Source organism: Syzygium oleosum, unplaced genomic scaffold (genome assembly GCF_021117445.2).
Source record: "Syzygium oleosum isolate NSW1041296 unplaced genomic scaffold, Sole_v2.1 Sole_v2.06, whole genome shotgun sequence".
Classification (NCBI taxonomy): Eukaryota; Viridiplantae; Streptophyta; class Magnoliopsida; order Myrtales; family Myrtaceae; genus Syzygium; species Syzygium oleosum.
The window spans coordinates 11761591-11784764 of NW_026607490.1; the positions used below are offsets into that span (position 1 = coordinate 11761591).

The 23174-nt window shown below is 41.7% G+C and overlaps 1 protein-coding gene, 1 long non-coding RNA gene and 3 pseudogenes across 2 annotated transcripts; 1 reads left to right on the forward strand and 4 right to left on the reverse strand.

The window, feature by feature from the left end:
• Positions 1-551: 551 nt before the first annotated feature.
• LOC130138459 (cell wall / vacuolar inhibitor of fructosidase 1-like) lies at positions 552-21381 on the reverse strand (annotated as a pseudogene).
• Positions 611-1975, reverse strand: LOC130138460 (cell wall / vacuolar inhibitor of fructosidase 1-like; annotated as a pseudogene).
• On the forward strand, positions 2104-2417 carry LOC130138462 (uncharacterized). The gene is made up of 2 exons (XR_008816866.1): positions 2104-2190; positions 2228-2417. It is a non-coding gene; the product is annotated as an uncharacterized LOC130138462 (long non-coding RNA).
• Positions 7104-13444, reverse strand: LOC130138461 (beta-fructofuranosidase, insoluble isoenzyme 1-like; annotated as a pseudogene).
• LOC115662760 (uncharacterized) lies at positions 17995-19013 on the reverse strand. The gene is made up of 2 exons (XM_030584865.1): positions 18966-19013; positions 17995-18300 (listed from the first exon to the last, which is right to left on the reverse strand). The coding sequence occupies exons 1-2, from the start codon at positions 19011-19013 to the stop codon at positions 17995-17997; spliced, it is 354 nt and encodes a 117-aa protein (XP_030440725.1).
• Positions 21382-23174: the final 1793 nt, after the last annotated feature.

Genomic DNA, 23174 nt, shown 5'->3' on the forward strand with positions numbered 1-23174 from the left:
TCACAATAGAGTTACGGTTATTTTTTATTATTTTGCCTAACGGTTATTAGTCACTCTTAGAACATTTGGAAGATTGTGTCTGTTCGAGCATGACTTCTTAACCTTTGAAAAATTGTACTTGTTCATATATATTTTTGCTACTATGTATTCAAAATATCTGTTCTCTTCTTTCAACTTTCATTTTTCGTTTCCTTTCTAAAAATATACAGTCATAGTTTCCAATTATTTCCTTTTGAATAATTCTTTAAAGAGATTGTTATCACCTCTCAAAATTTGATTTTATTTTTCTTCTTAATCAATCATATTTTCCCTAACACTGAGGTGCACAAAGAAGCAGAAAGCATATGATATATCATGACTGACACTGGGTAAATTTACATTGCCTAACCCACTCTATGTTTGAATTTTGAAAATTTATACCTCGGATTTGCTTCGATCTACATGTGTAAGGACACATGATGCGTCCAGTGCACAACGCTTTTTTGAGAGGCGTGAATTGTTGTAATTTGTCTACGCATATATCTATTAGCTAGTGGTGAGGCGCTTGGTCATGGAAATGTTACTTACCATATCGATGAGCTTTAGAATGAGCATGCTTTGGTATTGGACACGAATCATAGAATATTATCAAACAAAAACTGCACTTTCATTAAGAAAAACTACGGTTCAGTTTTCGTTTTGCTTCCGAGCTTAACATTCTTCTACAACCTTTATTAATCTAACAAACCCATCTCACTGATCATCAGTGCTCACAGCAGTAAACTGGCAATGGCAGAAGACACCGAGGCGGCCTTGTTCTCATAATCGTTCGAGTGCGATAATGGCGACTTGCCTCCAAAGCCTGCCTCGCATTCGGACGCGTGACTCGCCGCTTGCTTCATGTTGTCCACGGAGAATTTGTACACGCCTCATGTCAAACTATCCTTGCTCGAGGGCACCAACTCTCTTATGCCAAATTTGTACAACTCCTCGCAAAAGGTCAGCGCTTGCTTCGTCCCTGGGTTGGGGGATTTGCGGAGCAAGTCCTGGATTTTAGTCAGAGTTGACTTGGCGTTCGCGTTGACCTTGTTGACCGTGATTAGGCCTAGGGTTGTGGTGTCCGCGGTGGAGCTCCGGCGGTCGGATCTGAGAGCCGAGACACAGAAGTCGGCGTATGGCGTCTTCTTGCACGTGTCGTCGATGAGGTTGGCGGATGCGAATGGGAGGATGGTGATGAGAAGAAGTTGAGTGACCGAGAGAAGTGTCAAGAGCATTGGAGTCTTCATATTGTTGGAGCTTGTTTTTGCAGGACACATGATGCTGATCAGGTTTGGAAGAGGAACGTAAGGGAGTGAATACTTTGGGTGTAGAAAATGCGTGCAAGTTAATCCTTTAAATCGAGGGTTAGATTGCTTCCTCCTATGGAAGAAATTGGATATACATGGAAAAATGGATCATATTTGACACTTACCATTCGAAGATACTTTCTACATGGAAAAATAAAACCATTGATTAATACGGGTAATCGGTTCTCGGACAGTTCAGTTCCCACTCAAGAATCGGGAACCAGATCAAAGGAACTGGGAACCGGACCATTTGGTCCTGGAATCGAACTGGCCGGTCCTTGGGTGGTCCAATGGAACCGGTCGCAGCCTCACGAGTTCTAAAAACCATAAACATTTCCACCGCTATAAGCAAAATCCTAAACTGCAATATCACGCAGCCTCACATTCCTGTTAGCCTATAATTTGTATTCCGTATGAAGAACGGCAAAGAGCAAAGCATTTGGATATTACCTTGATAAGATGCAAAACACAGAGCGAGAGAGGGAGGTGAGAGTCGAGAGTCGAGACTCGAGATAAGACCGTGAGATGGAGGTGTCAAGCTCGAGCGACAGAGACGCGAGTCAAACGAGAGAAGGTGGCACTGTCTTATAGTCGTGCGAGAGGGACGCGATTCAAGTGAGAGATGGTGACGCCATTAGAGAGCTAAACGGGAGAGTGACTGAGAGGGCTGTGAGTTGTGAGTAACAGTCGAGCGAGAGAGGCATGAGAGGGAAAGAGCAATTAGGGTTTGTGATTGTGAAAGAGGCGTGAGAGCTAAGAGTAAAAGGCCGAGCGTGAGAGGTGTGAGAGGCGTGAGAGGGAGAGGGTGAGAGGGCGTGAGAGGAAGAGCGAGCGTGCAAGGCATGACAGGGAAAGCATGAGAGGCGTGAGAGGGAGAGGGTGAGAGGGCGTGAGAGGAAGAGCGAGCGTGCAAGGCATGAGAGGCGTCAGAGGGAAAGAGCTAGCTTGAGAGGGAATAGGGAAAGAGCGAGTGTGATTGCGAATATGTGATTAGAGGTTCTTTAAATATTCTTAAGAAATAAAATATAATAATCGGTCCAGCTTGGGCGGTTCCATCTTTGGAATCAGGAATCGGACCGACGCCCTCGGAAACCACCCAGAATTGGCCGATTCGATCCGGTCTGGGCAATTCCCAATCCCGGCCATTCCTATTGCTCACCCCTGTTGATTAAAGAGGATTAAGTCTTAAAGTCTTTAATATTAAACAAAAGTCAGATTTCAAATGTCCAAAATGAAAGTGAATGCAGAAAATTAAAAATGGTAGATTGCATCTTCTTCTTTTTTGGTAAGTTAATTAACAAATCTGTCTTGTCTTTTTGGGGAAAAATGAAGAGATTACATGCTTTGTAGTAGATAAGCATTCATCCTTATCATAAATGGGGTTTCGTAGCGAGTAATCTACCCTAATCTTATCCTCTCCACTAGCCATAGTATGTGATATTAAGACAGATAGTTTTTTAATAAAGGAGCTTTCGTTTGTAGGACTCGAATAAGGAAATTATTGATATTCATATAATTCAAATTGATGGGAAAAATCCAAATAAGAGACTAAAGTAGATTCATTTTCTCAAAAAACGGCTCAAAGTAAACATTATTTCAAATAAGGATATAAAATACCCAAATTAGTCCAAAATAAGAGTCTGAACTCGCTGGTCGGTCAAATGGTCGCCGGCCAACAAACATGTGAAACAAGGGCATTTTTGTTCAAATAATATTTTAAATAAAAAGAAGAGTCGAATTCATGTTGGATTTTTCTTTTGGTAGACATGTCCGAACTCAAGTCCAAGTTATGTTCCTTCCCTTACCAAGACTTTCTCAGCAATCTCAGTCCATTTTCTGATGTTCGGACCTCGAGCTCTTGGACGACCATGGACTTCAACCGAGAATGCAAGTCTTCCTAATTAACACCATCTTCAAGTCTCCTCACTGATTCCTCAAGACTACCTCTTCGGTTCCTCCTCCAAAATCGAAGCTTTGTTCGGCCCGAGCGGACCGACGAGGCTTTCGCGCACACACCCAACCCCATTTCCTTTGTTGCTCGGACACTAGCGAGGTGACTCTGTTCTTCCCAACAGGTGCTAATTCTGACAAAATTGGGTTTGATTTTGCCTGTGGAGGATGGGAAGTTTATGGTCAAGATTGGTGAGGATAGTGATGTTTTTAGGTCCAAGAAGAGATTTAATTGCTCCATTGTCAGGACTGCTATTAATTCAATTCGAGATTCGAGGAATCGCGGGTTGAGCAGTGTCGGGTATCTATTGGCATATACAATGTAGTACTCAATGCATTGGTTTTTTGTGAGAAGTGGCGGAAATTCCAGGGTACTGGTCTTGGTCTTTTTGGGTAGTAAGGTTTTCAAGACTTGTCCTATTGTGCATGCTTGTTGGTGCCCGAAGTTGCCTGAATTCAGTGTGGTTCTGTCGGAGAGTGGTAATCTATTTTTGTTCGATCTCGAGGGTGTCTTGCATAAAGTTGGTTTGGAGCATAACTTTTTGTTTTTTGTGGCCTGTTTGGAACGTAACTTGAAAGGAACTCGGTTGAGAGTTTTGTGGAATCATACCTCTAGTTCAAAGCGATGATTCCATAACTTAACCATTATTCTTAAGATGATTCAACAGTCCAATCTCTAGGGAATAGAGTCATCATGTGGAGTTACTCCCTAGTCTCCACCTCAGGATTGAACCAGATCAGTTGGCACCAACCCACCTTTATTCCTCTGTTGTCTAAGATCATTCCAAGCACTACTCACACGGAACTCACTAGAGCAAGATAGCTGCAGGCCAGGACCATGGTCGATCTCGAATAGCAATGGCAAGCTTTGGCTTGAAGACTAATGTCATAATCATCATGCCACTGCCAATTGTAGGGATGGAGATGGGGCTCCGAGAGGTCATTGTCGGATCAACCTTATTGATGTATAATAACTTTTCGACACAAATAAGGTAACAAGTATTGTTTTCGTGTATTTCATGTTCCAAGAATGTTTGGGTCTTAGACAAATTATGCAAAGGAAAATGATAGTAAAAAAAAAATAGAGAATTACCTTTGTCCATGCATTACCTTTATATCAAGAAAGGCTCCAACTCTGGGAAAATATAAAGAAAGTCGTTCCAACCAGCTTCCTTGAATCTCTATGGGCGATTCTAATGAAATTTTGTATCCTTGGGAAAAGGAAGTCAAACGCATGGCTGAATGCTACAAGTTAGCTGCTTTTCGGGACTCTCTAGATTGTTCTCTCATGGACCTCAAAGGCAAGGGATGTGCATTTACATAGGCAAACAACAGGGATGGGGTACTTATGTGAAGGAAAGAGTAGCCAGAATTCCATGTAATGTAGAATGTAGAGTGATGTTCCCAAAATGCCGAAGTCTATGCTTTACCAATGATTGGCTCTGATCATAGCCCCATGCTGTTGACACTCTTGGCAGAAACAGTAAAAAGAAAGAGGGAATTCAAATTCGAAGCATATTGATTGGAAGATGAAGAATGTGCAAAAGTTGTACAATCAATGTAGAGCACCCCCGAAACAGAAAGTGTAACTTTACTCCACAATTACAGAAGGTATCACGAGCCCTTTCGCAATGGAGCAAGAAAAATTCTCCAATGCTCAAAGCCAAATAAGGTCCCTGAAAAGGGATCTCTAGATATCACAAATGCTCAGGATTTGAACTACAACAGGGAGAGGGTACAGCAATTGAACCTGCAAATTGAAGAGCTATAGAAATAAGAAGAAATGTATCAAGGTATGCACTCAAGAATGAACTAGCTGAACTGGGGCGACAAGAATACATAGTATTTCCATGCAACCATGTCCAGAGGAGCGAAGAAACAAGATCTCTATGTTTGAAAATCACGGAAGATGAGTGGATCCGAGATCTGGAAAAACTGAAGCAAACAACAGTGGATTTCTTTCAGTCATTAATAGCACAATGAACTCATGAAACTTTTAGCCAGTGCTAGACCAAGGTCCCTGTTTGGTCATAGACCATATGAACCAAAGCTTTCTGAGAAGTGTAACGATGCATGACGTAAAGGAAACAACTTTCCAATTGGGCGCTCTGAAAGCACCTGGACCAGATGGGCTAATTGGTCAGCTCTACCAAAACCATTGGAAAATTATTCAACATAATGTTTTTAATCTGGCGAGGCCTTTTTTGAACACCGGCTCTCTAGACCCAGATCTGAATAAAACCCATATTGCTCTTAACCCCAAAAATCCTAATCCTAAGAAGATAGATCAATTTCGAACCTACCAGCTTGGCAACTTTACCTACAAAGTCATATTCGCAGTTTTGGCGAATTGCCTAAAATCTGGCTCCCAAATTTGATAACAATGGAGCAGAGTGCCTTCGTGAGCCACAAATAGATCCAAGCTAATGTAATTGTGGTTAAAGACATTCTACATCAACTCAGAATCAGAAAGAGAAGAAAAAATTTGAATGGAATTTCCTAGAAGCATGTATGTTGAAGTTGGGTTCATTGGAATATGGGTATCATGGGTCATGGAATGCGTCACTACAATCCCTCTTTGTGTTAATTCAACGGGAAACCTCTTCCCTATTTTAAGCCATCGAGAGGACTTCGTTAGGGTGACCCATTATCTCTCTACTTAATTATAATTGTTGCAAACATGTCATCCTTCCTTACGCAAAAGGCAGTTGAAGATGTACGCTTCAAAGGTACAAGACTAAATATGAATTGTCCCACATAAACCCACCTGTTGTTTGCGGAAGGTTAGGTAATGTCAAAATCTAGATTCTATCCTACATTAATATTGACATGCTAAGGCCAGGAGATCAATCTGGACAAATCAGGGATTTGCTTTAGCACTGGATGTCCATATCTATTGAGAAAAAACATGGCTCAGGAGATGAGAGTCCCGAAAATTGACGAAACAGAAAAGTATTTGGGAACCCTTTCGAATTGGGGCCAGACTAAAAAGTAGATGTTTGCATTAATCATGACAAGAGTAAACATAAAGTTGGAAGGGTGGAAAGAAAAGTATATATCCAAAGCGGGAAATGAGATTTTAATCAAAGCAATGGTGCACGATTTACTACATTATGCCATGTCAATCTTCAAATTTCAGTATGTATTTGCAGGGCTATTGACCAAAAGATAGCATCTTTCTGGTGGAAAACACATGCCTCCAAAGCTAGGCTACATTGGAAGAGATGGGATATGATGAAGCACGAGAAAGACACATGTGGTTTGGGCTTTAGAGACCTTACTTTTAACAGAGCTATGTTGGGCAAACAAGCTTGAAGGGTCACTCGAGCCAAAATGCGTTGTGGAGTGAAGTATTGAAAGGAATTTACTTCTCTCATAGCGATTTCTGGCATGAGGTGAAGGGCTATTGCCCATCGTGGAGATGGCTAAGTCTAATAATGGGTAGAGACGCCATCTCGAAGGAGGTAAGATGGGATGTTGGACATGGGCAGCAAATCAAAATCAAAGAAGACATATGGCTCAAAAGAGGCACACTAGGGGGACCTACAAATTACAATGAATATAGGGGCAGAACCGATCAGAACAAGGGAGGCACAGTGCAACGAGCAGCTACAGCAGAACTTCTACGATTAGCAGACAATGAATGACATTCTAGCAATTCCTCTATCAACAACATCAACAGTAGACAAGCTATTCTGGACATGCAATCAGTCAGGATGCAACTCAGTCAAGAGCGGCTATAACCAACTAAGAGAGACAGAGACCAAACAGAACATAAACCAAGCCTCATCCTCCTACCAGACCCCTAAAAAGCTTTGGAATATGGTGTGGAAATTGAAAACACAGTCTAAAATCATATTATTTAAATGGAGTGTTTGTCAAAACGCCCTATCGACTAGAGTTAATCTGTTTAATAGGAAAATAGTACCCGAACATACGAAACTCAACATCCAGATCTCAGACAAACAAGTGACTAGAATTGAAGAATGGCCATTGAACTACGAAAATCTCACCTCAACGCCTCTGCCCTTTGAGCTTATGGCAGCCCTACTCCAAACATATTTAGCTTGCTCGAAACTCCTCTGCCTTCAAGAACAGGCACCAAGACCCTGCCATGGTAATTGCTTCAGCTGTTGCCAATCATCAAAATTATCAGAAGTGGAATAGTTGAAATCTAGGGAGAGATCAAGATTTAGAGGACTTACACGTACAATGGAAATCACCCAGACCAGGAACGTTGAAACTGAACATTGATAGATTGCACAGGGAGGAATCGACGGAAGGCGCCATTGCTTGCGTTTGTCACGACTTCAAAGGCAAGACTATCGATGGATTCGCGCGACAAGTGAGGACCTCTTCAAGTAGAAACCTTAGCTTTGCTTCGAACTCTCAAGCACTTCACTTCAAGTTCAGAACTGAACTACATTATTGACACGACAACTTGAGCTTGAAAAGTTGTCTGCTGGGTATTTCTCTCTGTTCATGGGAAGTGGAGGCTCTTATCATTGAATGTAAAATTCTTCTGGCCCACTTCCCAAACCTTAGTTTAGTCTATCGTTCTAAAGAATCAAATAAATTAGCGGATTGGATTGTAAAGGCCTCCAGAATCTAGGCATTCCCTTTGTCTTTGTGTAACACGGAATTGAGAGGATTCGTGTCTCTTATATCTCATCATCAGCAAAACAGAGCATTTGATATTTGAATGTCTTGTAGTTGTGCTAATTTACAAGAGATACAAGACCGACTATTCTTTTAATTGGCCATAATTCTAATACTACCAGGCAAAATAAAGCCCACCACACATCAAACGCTCATCACCGTCACTGGGATGCTCCATAACCTGTTCGTAGTGAACAAGCTCCTTTGTATGTTTTCTTACCATAGAACTCTAGGAGATGCATATACCCTGTTTGGTGCAATGACTCAAAGAAGACCTAGTTTCAGGTGTTATGGGACTTTCGGGGAGCCCATTCGTTCGGGAGCTCAACCTGACAACTACCAATTGCCTATGGTGACAAGGGCTTGTAGAGATACTTCAGACTATTTTCATTAATCATCACCCCGCGAGCAGCATCACTGCGGGGTGGAAAACGAAGCTTTCCATTGCTTGATACCATAAATTTTTCCAACAAATAAGTTTAACATAGCTCAAGGCACTTCAGGGTGCATATATAAGTTCTCACATCTAAAAATATAAACCAGGGAATTAATTAGATAAAAGAGGGTAATGCCTCGAGGTGATGACTCGCTTAAAAGTATCCTCTCGTGTGGTGAGACATGGGCGCATCTAAAATAAACCTGAAATAGCGTGGTTCATCGCAGGCTGGTTCATGCTCCAGGCGTCCAGAGTCTCGATCATGATTGTCCGAGTCCCATTATTGAAGGCGAAGAGACGGGCGTTGTTGAACACCGCAAGAGTGGGGTACACCCTAGATGTGATGCACGTCTTACCTCCGGCCTCAAAGCTCTCCACCACGGAATGATCGATCTGGACATTCATATCCAACATTACAATTACAATTGAATGGATGCACATTCACTAAATTCCATCCAATTTTGGCGATTTCGCAACCCTCCAACTAGGACAAGAAATGATTTAATGATTGATGATTGATCGTATCATTTACCAGACTCCTAAGAGAAATGTTCCTTTCACTCGAATCAATGTCCAAGAAAGCAGCAAAAGATGGTTTATAAATTTCTGATTCTAGAGACGAGCTGCATTTAAACCCAAAACGAGGAATTAAAGACGTAATCACAAAGTTGGTCCATCAGGAAGCTTATTATGAACAAGAAAAATCGAATAAAATGAAATTAATTATGACAGACCTCCTTGCATCAGAGCACATGAGGACTTTGTGCTTGTTTTGCTCATTGGCTTTGAAGATCCTGAAAAAGACCGGGGTGAACTCCTCCAGGTACTCAGACGCCAGCGTCAGGAGCCCAAAAGGTCCAACCGTGCCTGGAACTCCCGAGCCCTTATGGCCGCAAAGGTCTTGAGCATTCAACCAGCTGGAATTGAATTGGTCGGCCCCTTCCAGGCTCGAGAATGAGAAAAGCATGTCCACATCAGCCTGTGAACATTCACAGGGACAATATAAACTAGTAAAAGCTTTTTCACTAAGCATGTGTTATTATGTTGTAATCTTCTAAATACTAATTTGTCCTACGTAAACGAATCAACATAGGAAACAAGCACTAAGACGCAGTCAGGAAGAATCATCAATCAAATTTTGGCACACTGAACTAAAGATCATAGTGCAAAATTTGAACCTGAGCAGCTGTGATTCCTCTAATCTCGACAAGTTCACCATTGTTGAGCTCGACACTGCTCATGTGAACCTTTTGACCCCGCAGAGTCTCCAGCTCTTCGACGGGCCATTCCAACAGTTGCTTCCCATGGCTATCAAGCCATAATTTCCTTGGAATTGCCTGCATCAAAGCAAAAGAATGTAACAACATCCAAATCAAGAAAATGAATAGATTACCCCCAAAAGATGATAGAGTAAATCTATTTAATCACCTGAATCCCAGCCCATCCCTTGAGGACATCATAGGACTCATTGGCCCAACCCCACAGGAGCCTCCGATTTTTGGCCAGGTCGAAGAATGTCTTCGAAGCGTAGAAGTTGCCATAATCATACCTCAGGCCGCTCCACCCGTCGGCCGAGGTGTTTCCGGGCACATACCTGTCCTCATCAGGGTGATAACTCCCGACTGTGTAATACTCAAATCGTGTCAGATCAAGGCTGACCTTCAACACGTGATTTACACCCTGGCCGAGCACCGACGTGTCCAGCCCGTTGGTGCTGTTCTTCAAAACTGGGAAGAAGTCGGGGCACTCCCACATGCCGGTGTCCGGCGCTGAGTGCAGCGGGTGCTTTGTCTTGATCCAATGGATGAAATCCCTACTCCTGCATATGAAATTCACATTTTCATGTTACAACTATGTCCTGGTCAAATGATAAATTATCCCACCCGACATCCCCGCGTCGTGTAGATAGATTGTGCCAATGATTATTCACCATACCTGTACAAATATGCCATCCCTCGATGCTTCCTACTGCTACCGACGAGGATCTTCTAGTGCCCGCCCTCGAACCACGCAGTGGTCGGGTCGCGGAAGGCACTGGCATTGATGCTAAGTCCAGAGACGATGAGGGGGTTGTCATTGGGCTTGATCCACTCGCAGAGGTACGGGTCGGAGGCATTGACGAGGATGGCATAGTTCTGGACCTGGCGTTTGTGGACGTACCAACCGGTGTAGAGGATGACAGGGCGATTGCCTGGGAGGATGGTGGCGGACCCTGACTAGCACCCATTAATGTCGAAGGGCTTGGTCGGGTAGATGGCGGGAGGGAGGGCCTGCCAGTTAACCAGGTCCTTGGACACCGAATGTGCCCACACTATGTTGCCCCAGTCCTCCCCTTTGGGGTTGTATTGGTAGAAGAGATGGTACAACCCCTGTAGTACATGGGTCCTGCACAATTCAATCATTTGATTTCACTTAAAATATCGTCAATGGAGTGTGAAATGGTTGCAAAAGTTCATTAGATTAAAATTAGGAAGAAAGGGAAAATGGGATTTTCATAAAATTGATGCACTCAATAATGTGACAGATTCGAGTTAACACTTAAATAAGAATTTTTGACATCCTATAAGAATATGACACATGGATGTATGCATTACATCTAGTAAGCAATATCATTCAAAGAGACATGCAAGAAAAGTTGGGAGAGAAAATTACCATTTGGGTCTGCCATATCATTATTTTGGAGGTGGAGATTTGTAGACCACGGCAGGAGAGTAGAACAAACAAAGAAAAAAGTAAGATGCGTTTAGTTGAAGCAGGTGATATCACATGAATAAAAATTCGGAAACCTTGGAACATGGATCATAGCATCAAGAAAATAAATCGGGAAATGGGGTTCTCATTAACGACTCCTTTTTCCCAATAACAGGCGTACAGCATTACGAAGATTATTTCCTAAATTCATCCTTGTTTACTAACTTTTGTGCTAAGATCTAGCAGAGACCCAACAAGATGCACACGAGACTCTCCATCGTTGTCGCACTAAAAGCTTATCTTCGAAATCGACCCCAACATGTCATTGCGGCCTACTTGTGGATATGAACTTTTCGAAGGGGAGGACCAACCGAGGCTGTATCTTATATATGTCTCATGGCAGTTTTCATGGGACGGCAGTCCCAACCACTTCTGATGAGCAAACCATGAATCTCATGACAATTTTCTAGACAATTTGCAGACGTTTATGTCCACAAGCTAAGGCAAGGAGGATAACGCTAAGCCAGGCGCAAAAAACCGCTGTGTTTAGGTCATTTTTCATAAGTATTACATTGTGTTTTTCAACTTCTTCCATGCAGCACTTCGGGGATTTAAGCTAAATAAATGTATCTACAATGACATTTTCTTCCTATATTTTTCTTTAATCACTAGTTTCTGGTCACTTCCAATATCGATTGTTCAATTCCCATCCTCTTTTCTTTTGTGCTCTCCCACCATTTGACGGACATTACATCCCAAGGACTCCAAGAAGCAACAAAGGAAGAGAGCGAAGAAAGATCGAGAAGAACCATTTAAGGCAGAAAGTCATGGGACTGTCGAAGGGATCATTCGCTAGGGAAATCAGCACAAAATCTAGACCCTTTAAATGTCCGAGTAGTCTAATGCCAATGAAGGATTCATCTAGGTGCAAAACCAAGACTTTTGCTTGCAAAACAATCTTAATTTTGCCTGACCATGAAATTGATTGGAATAATACAAAAAAAGCAAAAGGAAAGAAACAAAAGTTATATGGTGTGATGGCCCCACAGACCGATTGATGATCAAGACCTCCTCCAATGACCAATCGTATGCGTGGTCCTGCATGGCTTACCGGACGAACCATGACTTGGAAATGATGCGATTGTCGTGGTTCGTCATCCTTAGAAAGACTACGGCATTTCTCCACAGCTCAATTTGATCGATTACAATCTATGTGGTCATATCTCTACCCTAATTCGTGATTAGAAAGTGCAAACCAAGATGGGAGGAGAGCGTGGGTGAGAGATGGCTCGGGTCTCAGCTCCCTATAATAAGCATATGACCAGCAAGTTCTTGTCATCATTCTGGCAAAGGTGCCTCTCCATTAAATGTTGCCTTCTACTAAGTGCCATCATCTATGGTTTGATGTCAATTATAAAATTGATTTTTTAAGTAAGTATGGCAAACAAGCAGACGGGAATATGAAGAAAACCTTAGTTAGCTTCCTATTTTTACATGCTCAAAGATGACACGTTTTGTGAACGTATTGAACTCAACCACCCTGTTTTGGCCCCTATATTCATTACTTCCATCCCACCTCCCCCAGAAGATGTGTAGCCTCTTTTCTTTAAAGAAAGAAAAATGACTTTCAACATGCGCAGAAAACCCATGCAGAAAATCGCTAAAGCATATGTCTACAAGGGATGAAGTCGTTGAATATAATGTAGTTCCATGCATACCTGACCTACATTGTATGATAATGTATAACTTTTAGAGACCAAGTTTTCCAGAAGACGAGGCGAGTCAAAGCTCTTTAACCCTCAACGATCAGCATAAAAAATGACGAATAAGAAGTCATACCGGTCATCCAGTTTTTAGGAGGTTGAAAGTGGTAGCCGGTCCGGTGGGTGTGCTTCACTGGGACAGCATGGAGGGATGGATACTTCCTGTGGCGCCTGTCTTCAGCCCCAACCTCGCAAGCCCCTCCCATGGGAAGCCCCTTGTCAATGCAAGTCTGATTGTAGCCATAGGAGAACTGTGCACTTGGCCCTATGTCCACTTTCTTAATCGGTTTCTCCTCAAGCTCCCTCGCAACTTATGTTTCTGAGATACACAAGAATGCAAGAAATCTCAGCAATCAAATCAAGACATCCCCACAACAACTAGTCTTTTTTTTTTTTTTTGGGTTGATCCACGACAAATAGTTAAACAATTTGTCTTCTGGGTCTCAACCGAGGTCTAAACTGAAACAGAACGAGCCCCATGAAGGGTTATGAAGCAGAAGCTAGCATTACCTGTGAAGCAAAGAGAAATGAGGCAAAGAAGGCCTATGAACAAACAAACTCTTCTGGAAGCCATTCTGATGACCTTGTTTTCTCCCTTTTCTTTAGGTTATGATGTTGGAAACTTCCTATAATATGGGCTTACATTAATTAATTGATTTTCTATTTTAAATACTCGGGTTAATGGATATTCCAATATATGTGTTGTACCCTTTAGTGATCTTATTGAATTGGGTTTCGGCATCTATAAATAACAGGCCTAGTTGAGCAGCAAAGTGTAGGTAATTGTGTTTAACTGAAGCCCGTGATGGGAGCGGCCCAGTTAACGCACTAATGATTAAGGTTTGCTAGGTCCCCTCTCTAGCCTATAAAAGGGTAGGTTATACTATCGGTCGTTTTATCCCATTGAAAGCTGCTATATCGAAATAGGCCAAAGAAAGAGATATCAAGTTTCTCCTAAATCCAGAAACATAAAAGACATTATTCAGAACTAGCTGAAATCCAGAGTCTAAATTCAAAACTACTGTCCCTATATGCTCCACATCAACACCGATATTATTTCCAACTTTATTCTTCCTCTCTTTGGCCTATTTCGATATAGATCAAGTAGAAGGTTACTTAGAGCCGGAAGAGAGAGGAGTGGCCAAGTAGAAGGTTGGGGGTTGCTCGAAATCTGTCAAATACGAGCCCTTCTTTCTCTATTCAATCCACAGCCTACCTCGACACACCTGTGTCACAATGGCTGATCTTTTGAGTTATGGAAGCCGGAGCATTGGTCAAGAGAGAGAAGAGAAAGAAGAGGAACTATAGATCAAGAAAGTCATGAAGGGACATTACGAACTTCTTACTGGTAATACTGGGCTGTATATGATCCTGATGTGTGAACATTCACAATGACAATATAAACTTGTAGGAGCTTTCTTCACTGAAGCATGTGTTATTACGTAGAAATCTTCAAGATCCTAATTTGTCCTAAGTAAACGAATTTACATAGGAAACAAGCACGAAGATCATAGAGCAAATATGTGAACCTGAGCGGCTGTGATTCCCTTAATCTCATACGTGTTGACCATTGTTGAGCTTGACGCTGCTCATGTGAACATTTTGTCCCTGAAGAGTCTTGAGCTCTTCAACACGCCATTGCAACAGTTGTTTCCCATTGCTATCAAGCCATATTTTCCTTGGAATCGCCTGCATCAAAGCAACAGTGAGGCGTGTCCAGAAAGTAGACAATAATAAAGCAAAAGAAATAATTGTGAAATTTCGGTATATTTCGATGTATTTTGAACAAGAATATGTGAAAAATAAGCTTTATTAGATAAATATTCTAAGATAATATTTCAATCAAGATATGCACAATCGTGCAATATATGTGCAACACAAGTGCAACATATGTGCATAAGAAATTCCCATTTTCGTGTTATAACCACGTTCCTGTCAAATGATAAAGCCTAACCTAGTCATTACACACCCTCTATAATTGTGCAATTGAAAAAATGAATTGAATGATGTCGAGAAGCTTAAAATATTTCAAATACAAGTTCTGACCTAACATATGAAAAACAAAAACATGTTTAGTGTACATAACATTTACAAATATGATATATTTTGGTCTGCACAAATATGATCTGCACAATCGTGCAATATATGTGCAACACACGTGCAACATATGTGCATAAGAAATTCCCATTTTCGTGTTATAACCATGTTGCTGTCAAATGATAAAGCCTAACCTAGTCATTACACACCCTCTATAATTGTGCAATTGAAAAAATGAATTGAATGATGCCGAGAAGCTTAAAATATTTCAAATACAAGTTTTGACCTAACATATGAAAACAAAAACATGTTTAGTGTACATAACATTTACGAATATGATATATGATAGTTCCATCAACTGGTTCAATGACAGCTTTCAATCCTACTAAATTGTGAGAGGAGCATACAATTATCCCACTTGACATCTCCGCAACATGTAAATAGATCTTGCCACCGATTATTTTCCATATCTGTACAAATATGTCATCCTCCGATTCTTCCTGCTGCTCCCAACAAGGCTCATCCAGTGCCCGCCCTCGAACCACGCAATGATCGGACGCTGGCGTTGATGCTGGGTTTAGGGATGACGAGGGGTTGTCGTCGAGCTTGGTCCACTTGTGGAAGTACGAGTCGGAGGCATTGGCAAGGACGGCATAGTTCTGGACCTGGTGGTACTGGGTGTCCCTGCTGGTGTAGAGGATGACAGGGCGGTTACCCGGGAGGATGGTGACGGACCCGGACCAGCACCCGTTAATGTCGAAGGACTTGGTCGGGTAGATGGCCGGAGGGAGGGCCTATCGGTTAACCAGGTCCTTGGACATCGAGTGGGCGCACACTATGTTGCCCCACACCACCCCTTTGGGTGTGTATTGGTAGAAGAGATGGTACAATCCACTATAGTACATGGATACTGCTCAATTCAATCATTTGATTTCACTCATATAGAGGCAAAATATGATTAATGTAGTGTGGAACGGTTGCAAAACTTAAATAGATTAAAATTAGGGGGAAAGGAAAAATGGGATGTTCATAAATTTAATGTCCTCAACAATGCGATAGAATCAAGTTAACAATTGAATGAGAAATTTTCACATCCTATAAGAATATGACACATCAATGTGTACATTAGATTTATGGACTAATCTTAGTATCTAGTAAGCAATAAGCAACATCATTCAAAGAGACATATGCAAGAAAAGTTGGGTGAGGAAATTACCATTTGGACCTGCCGGATCATCTACAATTTGATGACCATTTTCCTTTTAAAGTCATTATAAAATTGATTTTTTTGGCTACATATGGCAAAAAAACAGATGGGAATATAAAGAAAACCTTAGGCTCCATTTGTTTTGCGAAAAATAAATGGTTTGGAAAACATTTTCCTAAAATAATTGCTTTTATCAATTAGTTAATAAAAAATATTTTCATTATCGACAACAATTTACACATAAATATTTTAGTGGAAGATAAAAATATTTTTCGTTTATTCTTACTCGTAAGTAATCACTTTCAGGAAAATATTTTCTAAATTCGTTCATTTTTCGCGAAATAAACGCACCCTTAATCAACATCCTATGTTTACATACTCGAAGATAAAGGGGGAGCGTTTTATATTTTGTGAACATATTGAACTCAACCACCCTGTTTTGGCCCATATATTCATTGCTTTTATCCCACCTCCCCCGGAAGATGAATAACCTATTTTCTTTGAAGAAAGAACAATTGAAGAAAAATAACTTTAAAAATACGTAGAAAACCCATGCAGAAAACCGCTAAATCAGATCTCTACAAGGGATGAAGTCGTCGAATATAACGTAGTTCCATGCATACCTGACCTTGCATTATACGATAGTGTATTGTGGAAGACTTTTAACGACGAAGTTTTCCAGAAGACAAGGAGAGTCAAAGCTCTTAACCTTAAACAATCAGCATCTAAAACGATGAATAGCACCAAACATATGAAACACCCAAAAAGACATAAAAGAAGAACGTTGATCCAGTGTTTAGGAGGGAAAACTGTCAAAAAAGTCTTAAAGATATTGCATTTCTGTCAATTCATTCCTAAACCTTTTAATTTTGCCAATTAAATTCTAAATCTTTTCATATTTTGCCAATTGAGTTCATCCGATCAATTTTGATCGGAAATCGCTGACGTCGCAGTTCAGTCAACCCCAGCCATCCTACGTGGCATAACTAACGACAGCTGGCACTGACGTGAATAAATTTTAATAATTTTTTTATATTTTTAAAATTTTTATTGATTTTTTTACTTTTTCTTTTTCTTTTCTTTTCTTTTCTTTTCTTTTTTAGTTCAAAGTGGTAGAGTGCTAACGACCTCCGTCGGCCATTGGGCGAGGGCCAGCAACCCCCACCGGCCTCTAGGCGAGGGCCATAAAGCCCTCGCCGCGGCCAGGGGCTAGGGTCACGGCCCTAACCCAGGCCCTTGCCGGGCCTAGCGAATCAAGGGTGTGACGGCCCTCACTAAGGCCTGCAAGGGGTCGCCCGCGGCCCTTGTCTGCCCTCACTGTGGCTAGAGGTGTCAAGCTCCACACGTGTTATTCATAAATCGTATGCTCAATTGGAATTCAAAGGGTTAACATGGTGAATATAGGAAAACAGGCAGGTCTTTACAGATAAATCGAGGGAAGGAGGTAAATCGTCAAACTTGTGGGACTAAAATGAAAAATTAGACAGAAAGAAGTGGGGAAATCTGTAATTTTCCCTGCCATAGCCACTGGCGCGGTCAACAGGAATCATCATCGTGGGGATAAAGAAAAGACAGCTCAGAAATATAACTCTAGTCCTTAGAACAAGTGGGCAAATCTTGCATTTTCAACAGAGCGCCATGGAAAGAGAAGTTGCAATTGCACCACCATACTGCAAAAATGGAAATCTTCAACACCTTGTCATCTACAATCGAATTTGACAAAGAGATCTAAACCACCATCTTGTTTCCCACATAGCCTATGCAAACAGAAAAGATAAAGGAAAAAATAGTTTTTCTTATCTACCCCTAAACATTATATATAGCACCAGCATAATATCACAATTCAACCCCACAGAGAGAGGGAGACAGGTGTATCAAATCCCTAATGGACTTAAAGACCATCGCCAGGAACTGGGCCGAGGGCCCTCATCTCTTGGGAGGTCTCTCATGATCGACATCGCTGTCCTCAGAATCATCATCATCATCCTCCTCATCGTCTCTATCTGCCCTCTTCCTCTCCGTGGGCGGATCCTCCACCTTGCCACCGCCATCTTCATCCACCTCCTCCTCTTCTTCCACTCCATCCTCTTCATCCTCGACCTCATCGTCTTCCTCGATGTCTTCTTCTGGCTCCAACCCGTTCTCATGTTGCTCCAGGTAGTCGCTGCTGTCTTCGTCCTCGTCCTCGGCGCGACTGAGCGGCCGGACCACGTACTGTGCTCCACTATCCTCCTGCAGTTCCACCGTTCCCAAAATTATATTGAGATGTCTTTAGGGCTTATAAAGATGCAGTTCAATGAGATCACAGGCCAAAGAAACAAGTGCTTTCAGGAAGATCTTGAGACAAGAACACATAATTGGATCAGGTCACACAGAATCGAGACCTAAAGCCATTTGGGTTGGGGTTCTTTTGGGGGTCCCTTCACTCTAAATGCCTAAAGCAAGGACCCGCATAAGTAGGTCCATAATAAAAATTAAAAATACAAACTTTAACAGAAAAAAAAAAAGCGACTATCCATGCTCTGGGTAGAAACGTAAATTGGCTTTGATCTCTAGTTTATTTGAGTAAGTTACCAACGTTTATTTGTTTGTTCTTTTAGATTCCTCAGTAGAAAATAAAGTCGGTGAGTCAACAAACAAAAATTGATAAATTTAAAAGCGTTGGTAATTAAGACATGAACCGAAACATATCACAAAACTTATTTTATAACTGTGTACCCGAACATAGTAAAACCCGAACCGAATATACCTTATAATTTTGGGCCGGCTCGGGACGGTTCGTGTTTTGATTTGGGTATAGTGTTTGGTCTTGAGACACCTACCATTTATCACTTGTGTGGTTTCGACATGTAAACAATCATTTTGTCTTCATTTATAATTTGCAAAAGTATATATACCTTTTGATCGATGAGAGTATATGATCTTTTGCGTATTGATGCCACCATCAAGGTAATGTTATACTTTATGTGTATATAATGAAATCAAGCCTAGCGAGTTAGACGGTTCTCCCTCACGCACGCACTTAGTGTTGGAAGTTTGTTCGTAAAAACAAACAAAAAGTGTCTTGTCCTACGTAGGAAAGTTGGGAGTGTGTGGGCCAATATAACAATGTAGAACTTCTATTCTTATAAATGAAGACCATGGAATTAGTGGGCGCAACTGTTAGGTACCCTTAGCACTTTGCGCGCTCGCAGATCATAATTGGCACTAATCCTCATTTATTATTTATTAAATTTTGAATTTATTATTATTAAATAATTATTTTGTCCTATTGAAACAGTGTGACCGTTCACAATAGAGTTACGGTTATTTTTTATTATTTTGCCTAACGGTTATTAGTCACTCTTAGAACATTTGGAAGATTGTGTCTGATCGAGCATGACTTCTTAACCTTCGAAAAATTGTACTTGTTCATATATATTTTTGCTACTATGTATTCAAAATTTATGTTCTCTTCTTTCAACTTTCATTTTTCGTTTCCTTTCTAAAAATATACAATTATAGTTTCCAATTGTTTCCTTTTGAATAATTCTTAAAAAACGTGTTATCACGTCTCAAAATCTGATTTTATTTTTCTTCTTAATCAATCATATTTTCCCCAACACTGAGGTGCACAAAGAAGCAGAAAGCATATGATATATCATGACTGACACTGGGTAAATTTACATTGCCTAACCCACTCTATGTTTGAATTTTGAAAATTTATACCTCGGATTTGCTTCGATCTACATGTGTAAGGACACATGATGCGTCCAGCGCACAACGCTTTTTTGAGAGGCGTGAATTGTTGTAATTTGTCTACGCATATATCTATTAGCTAGTGGTGAGGCGCTTGGTCATGGAAATGTTACTTACCAGATCGATGAGCTTTAGAATGAGCATGCTTTGGTATTGGACACGAATCATAGAATATTATCAAACAAAAACTGTACTTCCATTAAGAAAAACTACGGTTCAGTTTTCATTTTGCTTCCGAGCTCAACATTCTTCTACAACCTTTATTAATCTAACAAACCCATCTCACTGATCATCAGTGCTCACAGCAGTAAACTGGCAATGGCGGAAGACACTGAGGCGGCCTTGTTCTCATAATCGTTCGAGTGCGATAATGGCGACTTGCCTCCAAAGCCTGCCTCGCATTCGGACGCGTGACTCGCCGCTTGCTTCATGTTGTCCACGGCGAATTTGTATACGCCTCATGTCAAACTATCCTTGCTCGAGGGCACCAACTCTCTTATGGCAAATTTGTGCAACTCCTCGCAAAAGGTCAGCGCTTGCTTCGTCCCTGGGTCGGGGGATTTGCGGAGCAAGTCCTGGATTTTAGTCAGAGTTGACTTGGCGTTCGCGTTGACCTTGTCGACCGTGATTAGGCCTAGGGTTGTGGTGTCCGCGGTGGAGCTCCGGCCGTCGGATCTGAGAGCCGAGACACAGAAGTCGGCGTATGGCGTCTTCTTGCATGTGTCGTCGATGAGGTTGGCGGATGCGAATGGGAGGATGGTGATGAGAAGAAGTTGAGTGACCGAGAGAAGTGTCAAGAGCATTGGAGTCTTCATATTGTTGGAGCTTGTTTTTGCAGGACACATGATGCTGATCAGGTTTGGAAGAGGAACGTAAGGGAGTGAATACTTTGGGTGTAGAAAATGCGTGCAAGTTAATCCTTTAAATCGAGGGTTAGATTGCTTCCTCCTATGGAAGAAATTGGATATACATGGAAAAATGGATCATATTTGACACTTACCATTCGAAGATACTTTCTACATGGAAAAATAAAACTATTGATTAATACGGGTAATCGGTTCTTGGACAATTCAGTTCCCACTCAAGAATCGGGAACCAGATCAAAGGAACTGGGAACCGGACCATTTGGTCCTGGAACCGAACTGGCCGGTCCTTGGGTGGTCCAATGGAACCGGTCGCAGCCTCACGAGTTCTAAAAACCATAAACATTTCCACCGCTATAAGCAAAATCCTAAACTGCAATATCACGCAGCCTCACATTCCTGTTAGCCTATAATTTGTATTCCGTATGAAGAACGGCAAAGAGCAAAGCATTTGGATATTACCTTGATAAGATGCAAAACACAGAGCGAGAGAGGGAGGCGAGAGTTGAGAGTGGAGACTCGAGATAAGACCGCGAGATGGAGGTGTCAAGCTCGAGCGACAGAGACGCGACTCAAACGAGAGAAGGTGGCACTGTCTTATAGTCGTGCGAGAGGGACGCGATTCAAGTGAGAGATGGTGACGCCATTAGAGAGCTAAACGGGAGAGTGACTGAGAGGGCTGTGAGTTGTGAGTAACAGTCGAGCGAGAGAGGCATGAGAGGGAAAGAGCAATTAGGGTTTGTGATTGTGAAAGAGGCGTGAGAGCTAAGAGTAAAAGGCCGAGCGTGAGAGGCGTGAGAGGGAGAGGGTGAGAGGGCGTGAGAGGAAGAGCGAGCATGCAAGGCATGACAGGGAAAGCATGAGAGGCATGAGAGGGAGAGGGTGAGAGGGCGTGAGAGGAAGAGCGAGCGTGCAAGGCATGAGAGCCGTGAGAGGGAAAGAGCTAGCTTGAGAGGGAATAGGGAAAGAGCGAGTGTGATTGCGAATATGTGATTAGAGGTTCTTTAAATATTCTTAAGAAATAAAATATAATAATCGGTCCAGCTTGGGCGGTTCCATCTTTGGAATCAGGAATCGGACCGACGCCCTCGGAAACCACCCAGAATTGGCCGATTCGATCCGGTCTGGGCAATTCCCAATCCTGGCCATTCCTATTGCTCACCCCTGTTGATTAAAGAGGATTAAGTCTTAAAGTCTTTAATATTAAACAAAAGTCAGATTTCAAATGTCCAAAATGAAAGTGAATGCAGAAAATTAAAAATGGTAGATTGCATCTTCTTCTTTTTTGGTAAGTTAATTAACAAATCTGTCTTGTCTTTTTGGGGAAAAATGAAGAGATTACATGCTTTGTAGTAGATAAGCATTCATCCTTATCATAAATGGGGTTTCGTAGCGAGTAATCTACCCTAATCTTATCCTCTCCACTAGCCATAGTATGTGATATTAAGACAGATAGTTTTTTAATGAAGGAGCTTTCGTTTGTAGGACTCGAATAAGGAAATTATTGATATTCATATAATTCAAATTGATGGGAAAAATCCAAATAAGAGCCTAAAGAAGATTCATTTTCTCAAAAAAACGGCTCAAAGTAAACATTATTTCAAATAAGGATATAAAATACCCAAATTAGTCCAAAATAAGAGTCTGAACTCGCTGGTCGGTCAAATGGTCGCCGGCCAACAAACATGTGAAACAAGGGCATTTTTGTTCAAATAATATTTTAAATAAAAAGAAGAGTCGAATTCATGTTGGATTTTTCTTTTGGTAGACATGTCCGAACTCAAGTCCAAGTTATGTTCCTTCCCTTACCAAGACTTTCTCAGCAATCTCAGTCCATTTTCTGATGTTCGGACCTCGAGCTCTTGGACGACCATGGACTTCAACCGAGAATGCAAGTCTTCCTAATTAACACCATCTTCAAGTCTCCCTCACCAGATTCCTCAGCACTACCTCTTCGGTTCCTCCTCCAAAATCGAAGCTTTGTTCGGCCCGGAGCAGACCGACGAGGCTTTCGGCTGCGCACACAGCCAACCCCATTTCCTTTGTTGCTCGGACACTAGCGAGGTGACTCTGTTCTTCCCAACAGGTGCTAATTCTGACAAAATTGGGTTTGATTTTGCCTGTGGAGGATGGGAAGTTTATGGTCAAGATTGGTGAGGATAGTGATGTTTTTAGGTCCAAGAAGAGATTTAATTGCTCCGTTGTCAGGACTGCTGTTAATTCAATTCGAGATTCGAGGAATCGCGGGTTGAGCAGTGTCGGGTATCTATTGGCATATACAATGTAGTACTCAATGCATTGGTTTTTTGTGAGGAGTGGCGGAAATTCCAGGGTACTGGTCTTGGTCTTTTTGGGTAGTAAGGTTTTCAAGACTTGTCCTATTGTGCATGCTTGTTGGTGCCCGAAGTTGCCTGAATTCAGTGTGGTTCTGTCGGAGAGTGGTAATCTATTTTTGTTCGATCTCGAGGGTGTCTTGCATAAAGTTGGTTTGGAGCATAACTTTTT